We start from the raw sequence: 13261 nt of genomic DNA, 5'->3' as shown, positions 1-13261 counted from the left end.
TTCAATCGGTCTCCATGGATTGGGGCTGTGCGCTGTTCTCCCTGATTGACGCTTCCGTCGGCAGCTTTGGGAGACTAGCAGCGTTTTCTGGGTCATTGATGATGGCGTTCACCGTGTCTACCAGCTTATCCTTGTACACATCACTGCGCTCACTCTGGAGGTAGAAGAAATGCACCGCCTGGCTCGATTCAAACGTCAGCTTGAATGTTCTTCCTGTTGGCTCCTCGTGGACACGCTCGAGTTTGCTGTCGTGCGGGAAAAGCATCAGCTCCTCTTCTAAGCTCGCAGTAGCGCGTGTTCTCCAGCCTTGGTATATCGCGTCAGTCTAGCCCTTTATATCATTTAATACACCACCACCTACAGAATCTAGCTAAACCGTCTTGTACATCCACCTCTATCTGTCCCTTATCTGGCATAAATTCAACTCTCTGCGATTCTCCCACTCTAAATCCTCTGCCTGCTCTCAAAACCACGAGTGACATTCTGACGTTATTAGTTGCGGTGTAAGGGGAGTGTGAGCGTGTTTGCACATTATATTTCATTCATACCAATCTGTATACCTGCGCGTATCTTTATCTGTATAATTTCGTGTATCTCATATGTTTGTGTATCTCTCCCCATTCATTCCTCTGCCAATTTGGAATGTTTTGAATATTTGAATATTTTCATTCAAAACCCCACTAAACTTGGAATGCAGACTAAATTTATACTATAAATACTCCCCCTCTTTCTCCTATGCTCCTTACAACTCTTCTTCTCCAGTTTTCACAATGATCGCTCAAACCATCTTCGCTACCGCCCTCGCTGCCACCGCCTCCGCTGGCTGGACTTCAAAGACTGGCTCATGTAACACCGGCAAGCTCTCATGTTGTACGTATAAGAAATCTATAGCTTTCCACCAACTCACCCTGCCAAGGCGACACTAACAAGAAGGTTCAAAAGTCAACCGGTGAAGAATCTGGCCTCCTCCACACTGGCGATATCCTCGACCAAGTTGCCATTCAATGTACTCAGATCCCATTGTTAATCGGTGTTGCTATCGAAGGTGAGTAAACGCGTTTGTTTTATATCACAATTGACATCCCGTAGATGAGTGCAAGAACACTCCAACCTGTTGTGAGGATGTAGAGGATGATGGTCTCGTTGGTATCAACTGCACCCCAATCCCACTTATCTAAGGTGTTACTTGTATTCCCCGTGAACTTTAATGTACTGATTAATATATGTCTCGGTTGATTCCCTCATTATTTTAACGGTTTTGCCTGAAAATTGTACTGACTCCATTTATTGAGTCTAAGCGATTGTTAAACCATCTTCAAATCTCAGTAAAGTCTTTGATGAAAATTTTGATAGACTTAAAATCATATTGACCCAGAGCAAGCGTAATTAGAACTTGTTGAGTATAGCTAGCTCCCCCCCCACACAACCCACAAAATAATCCCGTTAAGATAAAATTTGTATGATGAATTCACTTCACCGTGTGCACCTCTCTTATCACAAAACACACTCAACTAAATGGTGAAGCGAGCAGCGAACGAGCGCAGCGAAAACAAAAACAAGCGCAGTAAACCAAGCTTTAACAAGGCTGAAGAAGCTCCTGCTAAAAGGAAGGCGCCAATTACAGGCTCAGCTCCAGTCAAGGACGACAGCGACGACCAAGACGAGGAGGAGGAAGAGGATGGATATGAGGAAGTTCCAGCTGCGTCTGAAGGAGAGGAGGATGAAGAAATGGACCGTGAAGAGCCTTTACCAGACGCTGACAAGGCTGCCAGTGAGTAGAACCTGTACACACCACTAATCCTCTCACAGCCATTCTCAGGCAATAAAAAAATGCACGCAGAGTCAAAGGAGAAGGCTGCAATGAGAAAAGCGCACAAGCCACACTCAGAAATCGTCGCACAGGCTAAAGTTCATTGGGAAATGGTCAGGCAGAGCAAGAATTTAACAAAAGAAGAGCGCAAGAAGCACCTTGATTCTCTGGTTGATGTGGTTACTGGTCATGTAAAGGATGTCATCTTTAAACACGACGCTAGCCGCATTATCCAGTCTATCGTAAAGCACGGTGGTCGCAAGGAGAGGGAATTGGTAGCACATGAACTAGAAGGAAGCTACTTAAAGCTAGCACAAGACAAATACGCTAATTTCCTTCTCACTAAGCTCATCAGATACTGCCCTACATTCAGACCAAAGATTCTTGCTTCCTTCCACGGTAACGTCCCCAAGCTATTACTCCACAAGTACGCATCTGGCGTGATTGAGGATGCTTTCGCTCTCTACGCTAATGCAGTAGATCGTCAAGCTCTCGTTCGTGATTTCTACGGCAAAGAGTTCTCACTCTTCAACGATGACGAAAGCAAGAAAGGTAAAGTTCTTAAGGATCTTCTCACAGAACAAAACCAATCTAAGCGTGAAATGATGATGGATAACGTGCGCAACACTCTGCAATCCATTTTCGAGCACTCAGACAAAGGTGCAGTGTCTCATTCCATCGTTCATAGAGCACTATGGGAATACATGAGTGCATTAGACCTGGTTTACGACCAAGTTGAAGCCGACAAGAAGCGCAAGTCTTTGCTGGAAGATTGCAATGAAGTCCTTCCAGAAATAGTACACACAAGAGATGGATCGAGAGCTGTTAGAGAGTTTATTGCAACAACATCAGCAAAAGAACGTAAAATGATACTTAGAATCATGAGACCACACATAGGAAAGATGGCTACGGATGATCAAGCTCAATTTGTGCTCTTCACCGCATTAGATGCTGTAGACGATACCAAAGCATTGAGCCAGTCTATTATTTCTCCAATAACGAAAGCTGCTGAAGAAATTGCATTCGATAAAAATGGCAGGAGATCATTACATTACCTCACCACACCAAGATCAACGAAACATTTCACACCGGCATTCATCGCCACAATTGCAGAGACAGATGAAGCGTTGAAGAAGACTTCCAAGAAGGATTTCAACACTAGAAGAGGTGAAATTATCAAAGCATCGAGTGGTGATCTATTGAAGGTCGTTGAGGAGTTGCCAAGAAAGTTGATCATGGATGCTGGTGGTAGTTTGATCTTGACTGACATAATGCTCTACACTATAGGAGGTGAGTGTAGTGATATTGCTTACACTGCAGCTAATCACATTGACTAGATAAAAGTAGAGCATTGGATGCATTAGCTGGGTTGATTGAAACCAGCAACGACGTCTTGGATTTCACCCCTGCTTCTAGAGTTTACAAGACTCTATTACAAGGTGGAAAATTCGACAAGAATGAAAAGAAAGTCGTGGTAACTGATCCGGAACTGTCCAAGCAATCGGCTGAGAAGTTGTGGAAGGCTATTCAATCGCACGCAGTGAAGCTGGCCAAGTCATCGGGTACATTCATTATCGCTGAACTTGTTGAGGCTGTTGTTGCTAACGGATTGGATAGTATTAAAGAGGAAATAGTGAATGAGTTTGATGGTCCTCAACGCGATGAAATCAAACATTCTGAAGCTAAAGGGAATGGGGTTCTGTTAGAGAAACTTGATAAACTTGATTAGAATTATATTAATGCATAATTTATTTGCTGTTTCTTCCTTCTTACCTCTTATCATCCATGGGTGGCGGCGATACAAAGGATGTTAAGGACACAAAGCCAAACTACTTGAATGGATTAAATGCAGCACAATGCCAAGGTGTGAATGAGATTTATATCTTAATTCTACATTAAATACTTCACCAGCCGTGCTTCACGAGCCGTATTCATCACTCCAGATCCTTGCAGGACCCGGTTCAGGTAAAACTCGCGTGCTGACGACGAGGAGTAGGTGGGATTCAGCTAAAATTATACCAGCTAACAGGCGATAGTCGCGCACATGATCCTCGAGCACAATATCCTTCCTAGCAACATCGTTGCAGTCACTTTCACAAACAAAGCGGCAAAGGAAATGAAAGAGCGCCTGAAGAAGCTCATCGATCCAAAGAAAGTAGAAGGCCTGATAATGGGTTTGTTTGGATCATATGCAGCTATTACACCGCTCACAAATACAAAGGAACATTTCACTCTGTCTGCATCAGGTATATAAAGATCTATGGCAAGTTTCTCGACCCTCCAATGACCAAAGATTGGTCCATCATCGATGCAAGTGATTCGTGCGTCTTGATTTTGTCTGAAACGTTTTCAGTCTCTCACAAACACAGCAAGGATGTCGTTGCTCAAGTTTGTAAAGAGGATAGTGGGCTCAAAGGTCTCGCTGACTACTCCCGCAACAAAATATCTTGGTATAAAGCTAAGCGTATCGGTCCAGATGACCTAGAGGATATAGCCGAAGCAACAACTGATAAGTTTGAGAAAAAGCAGCTCAAACAAGTTGCTTATGTGCGTCTTTACCTTTTTCTAACACCACCCGCTAACTCATTTCGCTCAGGTTTACGAGGAATATCAGAAGAAGCTCGATAAATTCAATTGTCTCGACTTTGATGATCTCTTGATTGAAGGTTGTCGCGTTTTCGAGCAAGTCCCTAACGCCAAAAGCAACATACGTGTCATGCTCGTTGATGAATTTCAAGTGCGTTGTTGATGAGCTGTCTTGTTTTCGCTCATATCAAAAAAAAAGGACACCAACACAGTACAATACGATTTGATGAGGTTGATGTCTCGCAATGACTATGTCAGTATCGTTGGTGATCCAGATCAGAGTAGTGCGTTTGTATTCCATGCGTCACGCCTCCTCTAACATCATAACCAGTCTATGGGTGGAGAGCTGCAGAGATTGGCAATTTGCAGAAAATGAAGAAAGGTGAGTATCGCTGCAAGCCACTAATACACTCAACCATAACACCACTTAAGATTTCCAAAACACATCCGAAATTTACTTGGAACAGACTTACAGATCTTCTGGTGCTATTGTCAAGGCTGCAATGTCTGTAATGTCTCAAGGTAAGAAGTATACGTGAGTTATTACTTTTTTTAACATGATAACAGATAAGACAAGACCAGAGAAGGAACTTAAAACTGATCATCCAGAAGGATCCCCGGTGACGCTCAAGGAGTTCTTTGATGGAGACAGTGAAGCGTACTGGATTGCCAAAGAGATCAAGAGACAAATTGCATACTCAGGAAACAAGCTGAGATATGAAGACTTCGTAATCCTGCGTGAGTAGATAAGGAAATGCTTTATACCATCACTAACTAGCAAAAGTACGCTTCAATGCCTTATCTCGTACGATAGAATCACAACTAAACAAAATGCGCATCCCGGTCAGAGTTCTTGCAGGTACAAAATTCTTTGACCGTTCTGAAATCAAAGACATAATGTCCTATCTGACGTTGCTGATAAACCCAAGTCATACCCCAGCTCTAAAAAGATCGATCAACGTACCAAAGCGTGGAATGGGTCCAAAGAGTGTTGAAGACATAGTAGATATATCATCAAAGGCAATATTGCCGCCATTCACAATGCTTCTCGACGGTTTAATAAATGAGGAAAAAGTCAAAGGCTGGAAGGCATCTTGGAAAAAGCTTGATGCGTTCGTTTATCCACTAGATGAAAGCCGTCAAGCACTACGCAATGGTAAACCACTCAAAAGTATAGTAGAGAAGTTGATAGCTGATATTGAGTACGAAAGTTACTTGAAGGTGTCCTGTTCGAGTGAGAGAGAAGTAAACTCGAGAGTGGAGAACCTCAAGGAACTTTTGTCGTTCGCTGCCACCATTGATGATGACTTCAATCAAGGCACACTATTCAAACCAGATGAAGAGTTTGATTCAGTCAAGGATCAAAACTTTGCTAGACTGGGTAAATTTTTGGAGGTCTCTTCTTTAGATGTCAGTTTCAACACTGAGGCGGATGTTGATGAGGCTTTGGTGAGTGTGGCGGAATTTCAGATGGCGTATTCTAATGTAATTTAAAGGGAAAAGTGACAATATCAACAATCCACAGCGCAAAAGGTTTGGAGTGGCCTGTGGTATTTATGCCAGCTGTAGAATCAGGCGTAATACCCTTCTTTAAAGCAGACACGGAAGATCAAGTTAGAGAAGAGAGACGACTGCTCTATGTTGGAATGACTCGTGCACAGGCCGTGCTGAACATTTCGCACGCTCGTTCTAGATTGGTAGCAGGATCAATGAAAGATAGATGCCTCTCAGATTTCCTTAAGTTTGCCAGAAATCTTGAAGTGGGTTTGATTGTTTATTTTCATGTTATCTACGCTCACATACCAACTTTACAGTGCTATCAAGATGATATTATGCTAATTGATGATAAGCTGCGCAGTCAATTGCTCTCCATACTCAACCTCGATTATCCAAACAAGGAGGATCTCAAAGCTGCTATAAATGAATTTGAGGAAGCATTCAAAGTCGACAAATTGAGGGAGCAGCAGATGAAGCAGAATGAAAGGCTGAGGAATATTGATGGTGAAGGAAATGACTACAACGGCTATCATGAATATGATCCTGATGGCTACGACAGATATGATTATAGATCGAGGTATGGAAGAGGAAAGGGATACAACAATTCTTACCAGAGATTCAGGGCGCCCAAGTCGAATAATTTGGTCCAACAACTTTCCCACGAGACATTAAATAATCCATTCAAAACTGGTAGTGGTGGTAGTATTGCTAGTGGTGGTGCTGGCGGCAGCAATAGAACTGCAACAACAAGAAGAAAGGTGCACTCAGACATTAAGCCATTCAATCCACCACGTCCAGCAGTACCACCAGCACCAGCCAGTAAAGAAGTGAAAGCTGAGGTGGAAGCCAGTGGCAACAGCATGAAGAGGTACAAGACAGATCCAGATGTTGAAATTCTCGACAAGGCCGCTAGTCACTTTAGATCTACCAACTTGCAGTCTTTTCAACAAGGCGCCGACAAGTGGAAGGACAGCCTGAAGGGCCTTTTACCTGATAGTGGTATTGATGGCAGTGGTGATTCTGGTGATGCGAAGCCTCCGAAAAAGCCACGTACTTAGCAGAAATTGCTTGACTTATTGCACAATGCTTGATTGAAGTTGTTTCTTGTTTATAAACGTTTTGACTGTATTTGTATATAATATTTAATATATAGTAGCAACTTTTAAGTAGTTTTGGTACATTGCTGAGTGCTTGGGTATGATAACAAATTCATTAACCCGGTTGCACCTCCAAAACGCTCGATCCGGAACTCGTCTCTGCATCTGATGACTTCAAGATGTGATTGTGAAAAGACAGGATGATTTGAATACTTCTTTGAAGACTAATAAGTGCTTGCAGTAGCATGAATCATTTTTTTGAATTAAATCTGCTCAAGGAACCCTGCAAATAACCAAGTAAGTGAGAAGACGAACGCAGGGATACCATATAGTGACAATTTGAACAATGTAACGACATCATACATTTCATAGCATCTTTATCATTCTAGTCATATTCCCATCTCAACTCTCCGCCCAATATCCACAGAGTTGAATTTCTCCGCTCCCACCTATCTCCATCTCAGATGGCTGATTTACGAGTTTTGATGATGTCCAAATAAAAAAGGTTGATAATTAGCCCTAAATGAGCTCAACAATATTTTGACATAACTACATCCCTGAGCTTCCAATTGCGCCTTGTAGGTGTTCGGAAGTTGCAATCGACATTACTTTAGAGAGAGCACGTTTTAGGATAGAAGCGGATGATTTGACACGCTTCAATGATAGAAGTAAGTAATGCTGACTTATAGAGACCACAAGCACCCAGATATCTCAAGTATCCACGCTTCGAGACGCGATTTACGTTTTCCGACACTTGGCGTCCACAGGACTCGATGCTGGCTCCAGGGAAAAATTGTTGTCATTACGAGTAATTGAAACACTATTGAAGACAATTCATGCAAAGAAAAGTAGGGGTCAGCCCAACTGTGAAATCAGGGGTTTGAGTTGTGACCAGTGAATTACGAGAATTCAATTAATGGGGTTTAGATGTTGATAAAGCTGCGCTAAGAATCGCAGAAATCAGAATAGTATGAAAGTAACCTAAGAAATATCAAATTATTCTTTCTGCAACAGACCAAAACTATTTAAACGATATAGCGCGCTGTAAAAGACTAATAATTGCGAGCATATCGACATAACTGTTAGCTAGCTATTATCTACCGAAAGATTCATCACTACACACTTTGACGTCCTCGAGGTAGAATGACGCACTCGTTCTTGAGCGTGACATCTTCGGCCCAAAGATCGAAGAGCTTCTGTGCTGAGCACGCCATAGAAAGATGACAGTGAGAGATAAAGCATTGTTGTGTACATTATACATGCACAAGCGCTGAAATCAAAGTAATTGAGTAATTGAGTAATTGCTGAGCTGCGTTGATCACCTCAAAAACTGATACAGAGATATAAATGACTCATTGGGCTGTTCGTAGCACTAAAAGCAGCAACAGCTGCTATAAGAAAGGGAATGAGCATGGATCATGCTTAATTCTCCGAGGCCCAAGTGACGATCAATTTCAGATTTCAAATTCGGACATTGTTTCACAGGAGTCGTTGGAGTATCATTTGCATGAATTTTAGCATATATTACTTGGACTCATTTCAAGCTGATGTTTGAGATACTGAGACAGTGTATCGGCATATCTCATTTTGATAAATTCGCACACGCTGCTAGAGAGACATGAACTCGATGAGATATCAAAGGTACACAGTTTTATAGTGCGACGTGGCTACAATTAATGCTTATCGAAGAGCGAGAAAAGTTTTTAAGAAACATAAAGACAAGTAGATGAAGAGACCCATTCAATCATAATACTCATATTCGTTCTTACCGGTGTATCGCGAGCTATCTTTACCCACCTCATTTGTATCATCGTAACTATCTTCATCAGCTCTGTAGGTGTAGATTATGTTTCGAGAACATAAGGTACGCGTCGGTGGTAGAAATGAGCGCAGATTTGAAGACAATATTAATGTTGTGGTTGTATAATCTTTTGGACGTTCAGCCCTGATTAAATCTCGCTCATGTTCGCTGACATCACCAATTACGATAAAAAAAGCACGAGAAATCAGCCAAGTTGAGAGACAATTTGTTGCAATGATCTAATTGCTATCATTCTCGCTATACTCCGCCAACCAAACGAAAGCTTAGATATTTGAGCTTTTCGAGAGCCTACGACGTTGATAGCGAGTCCTTGTACAAATTAAGACGGAAGAAAACTTAAGGTACCTTTGTCGTTAGACACACTCCACATATAAGTCAATAAGTGGAGTGTGTCCAACGGTGCTGCCAGTGTCCAGCGCAGAGTTCGCCAAGGAGCCGTTCACTATGCGATATGCCTGGGAGAACAGGATAGCATACGTTTGATGTATTTGTTAGAATTTTTTGAATAGTTGTCATGAAATGTCTTTTGATGAAACACAGCGAGGATCATCGATTGAGAAGGTTTAAAGCAGCGCCGAATGCAGATATGAGCGGGATAAATAATGAAAATACTCCGGCGAATAAGCAAATTCCAAAGAAAGGTATCCTCAAGAGCCCACCACCACCGTCGTCGCGTTTCCCCTTCACCTTGAATCCCATCAACGACTTGTTCGAGAAGTTGAGCAGAGCAGGCGACGATGAGCATTTGCAGCAACAGCCACAGCCAAAACCGCAGCCGCAACAGAGCCACCATAATTCACAGGACAGCACTTTCTGGGGCGGTTTCAAGAAGCTCCTATCTGAAGGACCAGCAGAGGCGATAGACACTGCAAAGTCTATCCCTAATAAGCTGCAGCAGCAGGTTACGCCTACAGAAAATACAAGCGCACCACCCACACATGCCTCACAGCCCACAGCTACTCATCATCCACCCCACGAATCAATTAAGCGAGTTAGCTTCCACGTCCCAAGCATGTCTGTTACATACCCCATTCACGCGGCACTTCCTCCTGCTGACTCTCGCGCCCATCGCGCCCAAGTCGAGGCCGAATACAGACACACCGATAGTGTTCACGACTTCTCCTATTGGACCGCAGACGAAGGCGCGCAACTCATTCAAATTTACAGGGATGCCTGCAGATTGCGCGAGGAGATTCCACGCGCCGAGATCATTGAACAGCTGCGTTCAGCCGCGCTTATGCGCGAATCAGGCCGTACACTCGATCTCTCAGGTGTGCATCTGTTCAAGGAGAACTTAGAGCCGCTTGCTGATGTTCTCAGCATACGGTGGGGACTCCAACGGCTCATTCTCGAAGATATAGGGTTGGTTGATGAGTCGTTGAAGCCGGTGCTGCATGCTCTTCTTATCTCGGCAGAACTGCCCTGGCTTAGTATTGCCAATAACAAGATGATCAAGGAGAAGGGGTGGAAATTACTGTCTATGTTTATGAAGAGGGTGGGTTAGTTATTAGATGGTTCACACTTGCTGATTTGATGCATAGGCACAACACCTCACTTATATTGACTTGTCGGAGAATATATTTGATAAGAAGAGCGCCGAAATGCTCATGTCTGCTCTTGCTAGACCCGAAAAAGAGGAACTGAAAGATGAAGAACGCCAGCAGCGGGTGCAGGATCAGCATCAGGAGCATGATAAAGGTGGGCATGATATGATAGCCTTAATAGCTCATAGCTCACACGCCCAAGACCAACCTCTCATCCCCTCGCCCGCGCTCTTGCGATACAGTCAATACACCCATAGCAATATCAGCACCGTCCGTTTGGAGGGGTGTACGTTTAAATCTGGTGCATTAGAAGCCATAGGTGGGTTTGCGTTGGAGAGTCTAGCTCAATTTAACCAATTACATAACAGCGCAGGGGATGAAGAACTCTGCATTAATGCATCTTTCGCTCCGACGCAATAAGATATCCAGCAACGGCGTCGTCTCGCTCGCATTGATGCTCAAAGACTACGTCGACCCTTCGACCACTGAATCGCTAAGCAGTGACCCTTTCAGCAAATCATCTCCTCCCCAAGCACCACGGCGACCTGACCTTGCCACGAATAGGAACAACAGTTACAGAAATAGCATGTCATTCCTCCAGAATTTCAACTTCAGGCAGCGCAGTAAACTAGAGGACGATGAGAAGGAGACACCTGTCATATCAAGTCCATCTGGCAGTGTGACCACGCGCATAATTCCAAGTATTCAGCATAATGAGCAGACAGGTCAGAAGGAGGACAGTCAAGACGGAAATATCGAGAGCCACTTCATCTCACGACGTCTTGAAGATTCACAAGACAAGGTGGAAGTACCCCCACAGCCGAGAGTTGATATTGGCAGTGGTTTGATCACCCTTGATCTTAAAGGGAATGATATTCGCTCCAGCGTCAATTATATTGCTACTGTACTGAAGCGTAACAAGACACTCAAGGTGCTCAACCTGAGCGAGAACAGGATTGATTATAGGGGTCTCTTATCAATTTCTGAAGCATTGGTGAGCAACGAATGTTGGTGTTAGATTATGCTAATTGAAGCCTAGAAACATAATACAACTCTAGAAACACTCGATTTGAGCAAAAATCCTTGCTGTGGTCCTGAGGCAGATGGCGTAAGGGACCTACTTTTACCAAAAAAAAAAAAAAACTAACGTCGCCTAGATCACATCACTGCGGACATCCTTCGCGGTCAACTCGAACATGAAGAGGTTGTTCCTTGCAGACACACAGTTGCAATCTGAAGGTGCAATCGCTTTAGCCGAGTTTCTCCCTGAAGCCAAAACACTGCTACATGTGGTGGGTAGCTTTCTTTGTACGGCTGAGTATGTTACTGACCGTGTAAAGGATCTCACCGACAATAATCTCACTATGTCGGGCTTGCTCGCACTCTCTGTCGCCGTGAAAATGAATAACTCAATCAGATGTCTCGACATTAGCATACCAATCAACGACCCTGACATGGCGAACCTCAGTCAAGATATACTGCAGTCATGCATCCGTAACACGGAAGCAGCGCAGGAGAAATCGGGCAAATCAAAGAATCTTTTCGGACCAATCCAGCGCTCAGTCTTAGCGAAGAAACTGCAAGAGGCTGAGGTACAGCAGTCCACGGCAGCAGTCGTAGCAGCAGCCGAGAGTCCGGAAGGTATAGCGCGAGCACGTGTGTGGAACCAGACACCGCAGGAGACGCTAGTCGTATCGCAAGAAATACTCAAAATCTTCACAGAGATATTCGATGAACGGGAAAAAGAGCCTGGAAATGAAGACAAGCTGGCAGCGCTTCAGACCTACATTCACGAACGTCGTCTCGAAGTGAAGGCATTGAAAGATCGGTTGATGGAGTTGATCGGAGAGGAGTTGATTGAGAACGAGAATGAAATTAACCTTGCTCTCAGTCTGAATGATCAGCTTGCCGGCTTAAACGGACGTATCGAGGATTCTGTGAAGTTGTCAGAGCAGAATGCAATATTGGCACGTCAACAGGCTCAGGGTGCAGCATTTTTGCAGCCGAAAAAGTCAAATCACAACAGAGCTAGAAGTTTGAGTCTCAATGATGAGATGTCTAATCCCCAATTTCAAATTATGGGATCTGATGACTCGGATGTTGAGACCGACGCTGACCCAGAGTCTACATCCATCGGTGGTGAAGGTGGGAGTTTGAAGCAATTACCACCAAAGCCTAAGCTAGAAATTAGCACTGAAATAGATAAGCAGGATGATGAGTCGACGCCGAAACCTGCTTTGAATGGCGAAGAAGTGAAGAGTCCGACGTCAGATCTTGGTCGCAGTCAGTTGTTTGAAGAGGGTGAGATATTCAGGAAAGGTATTGCTTTTCTCAACGAGGAGCGCATCGAGAGTGAAGAAGATGGTGAGGCACTCAGGAAGGAAATACTCGAGACTGAGCTGCCATCGACTTCACCCAAGTCTCCCACTTCGCCTAAACCTGAGGCACCTCCCCGCTCATCTTAAATTTGGATATTTTGACTTTTTTTTTCACTGTTACACTAGCGCTCGGGTTTAATAACGTTGAGTTGCTGCGTAACAGCAAGCTTCTCAAGACACTTACAACATACCAACCGTTTCCACCTGATCTTTTTTTTTTTTTTTTTGCATATAATTCATCAACTGACACTTGGACTAGCCCTGAACGTTAAACACTAAAATCGAAACACAACTCACGGCCCACGACCTACAAGACACGCCACTCCTTCGTTAAACTACTTAATTAATCATTCAAGTTTCGTGTATTCTGCATAAATATTATACCACTACCAAACGTATTTTGTTTCCGAAACACGCACTGTTGTTGCGTGTTTGAGAGTCGATGAGTAAACCGAGTAGTCACTTTGGCTGTTATGAGGTAGAATAGCCAGCCAAATAGTTTAGCATGCTTAAAACGACTTTATCAT

At 43.6% G+C, this 13261-nt stretch overlaps 5 protein-coding genes across 5 annotated transcripts; 4 read left to right on the top strand and 1 right to left on the bottom strand.

Annotated features, from left to right (window-relative positions):
• Nucleotide 1: 1 nt before the first annotated feature.
• On the bottom strand, nucleotides 2-482 carry J056_003414 (Proteasomal ubiquitin receptor ADRM1-like protein; the record flags this gene model as incomplete). The annotated part of the gene is made up of 2 exons (XM_009268637.1): nucleotides 2-306; nucleotides 362-482. 2 exons carry the CDS (start codon nucleotides 480-482, stop codon nucleotides 2-4), a joined length of 426 nt encoding a protein of 141 aa, XP_009266912.1.
• A 288-nt stretch (nucleotides 483-770) lies between these two features.
• On the top strand, nucleotides 771-1178 carry J056_003413 (uncharacterized protein; the record flags this gene model as incomplete). Its single annotated transcript, XM_009268636.1, has 3 exons — nucleotides 771-870; nucleotides 917-1045; nucleotides 1090-1178. The coding sequence occupies 3 exons, from the start codon at nucleotides 771-773 to the stop codon at nucleotides 1176-1178; spliced, it is 318 nt and encodes a 105-aa protein (XP_009266911.1).
• Nucleotides 1179-1515: 337 nt separating this feature from the next.
• J056_003412 (Pumilio-like proteiny domain family member 6) lies at nucleotides 1516-3539 on the top strand (the record flags this gene model as incomplete). Its single annotated transcript, XM_009268635.1, has 3 exons — nucleotides 1516-1771; nucleotides 1820-3100; nucleotides 3148-3539. 3 exons carry the CDS (start codon nucleotides 1516-1518, stop codon nucleotides 3537-3539), a joined length of 1929 nt encoding a protein of 642 aa, XP_009266910.1.
• A 56-nt stretch (nucleotides 3540-3595) lies between these two features.
• J056_003411 (ATP-dependent DNA helicase srs2) lies at nucleotides 3596-6951 on the top strand (the record flags this gene model as incomplete). The annotated part of the gene is made up of 13 exons (XM_009268634.1): nucleotides 3596-3674; nucleotides 3722-3802; nucleotides 3847-3984; nucleotides 4032-4131; nucleotides 4180-4357; nucleotides 4407-4547; nucleotides 4596-4680; nucleotides 4728-4778; nucleotides 4829-4918; nucleotides 4964-5134; nucleotides 5181-5845; nucleotides 5893-6156; nucleotides 6211-6951. 13 exons carry the CDS (start codon nucleotides 3596-3598, stop codon nucleotides 6949-6951), a joined length of 2784 nt encoding a protein of 927 aa, XP_009266909.1.
• A 2447-nt stretch (nucleotides 6952-9398) lies between these two features.
• On the top strand, nucleotides 9399-12821 carry J056_003410 (Protein phosphatase 1 regulatory subunit 37; the record flags this gene model as incomplete). Its single annotated transcript, XM_009268633.1, has 7 exons — nucleotides 9399-10307; nucleotides 10354-10510; nucleotides 10559-10675; nucleotides 10725-11350; nucleotides 11396-11464; nucleotides 11514-11648; nucleotides 11697-12821. The coding sequence occupies 7 exons, from the start codon at nucleotides 9399-9401 to the stop codon at nucleotides 12819-12821; spliced, it is 3138 nt and encodes a 1045-aa protein (XP_009266908.1).
• Nucleotides 12822-13261: the final 440 nt, after the last annotated feature.

The sequence above is a fragment of the Wallemia ichthyophaga genome, assembly GCF_000400465.1.
Source record: "Wallemia ichthyophaga EXF-994 unplaced genomic scaffold scaffold4, whole genome shotgun sequence".
NCBI lineage: Eukaryota > Fungi > Basidiomycota > Wallemiomycetes > Wallemiales > Wallemiaceae > Wallemia > Wallemia ichthyophaga.
This window is presented reverse-complemented; position numbering and strand designations above follow the sequence as displayed.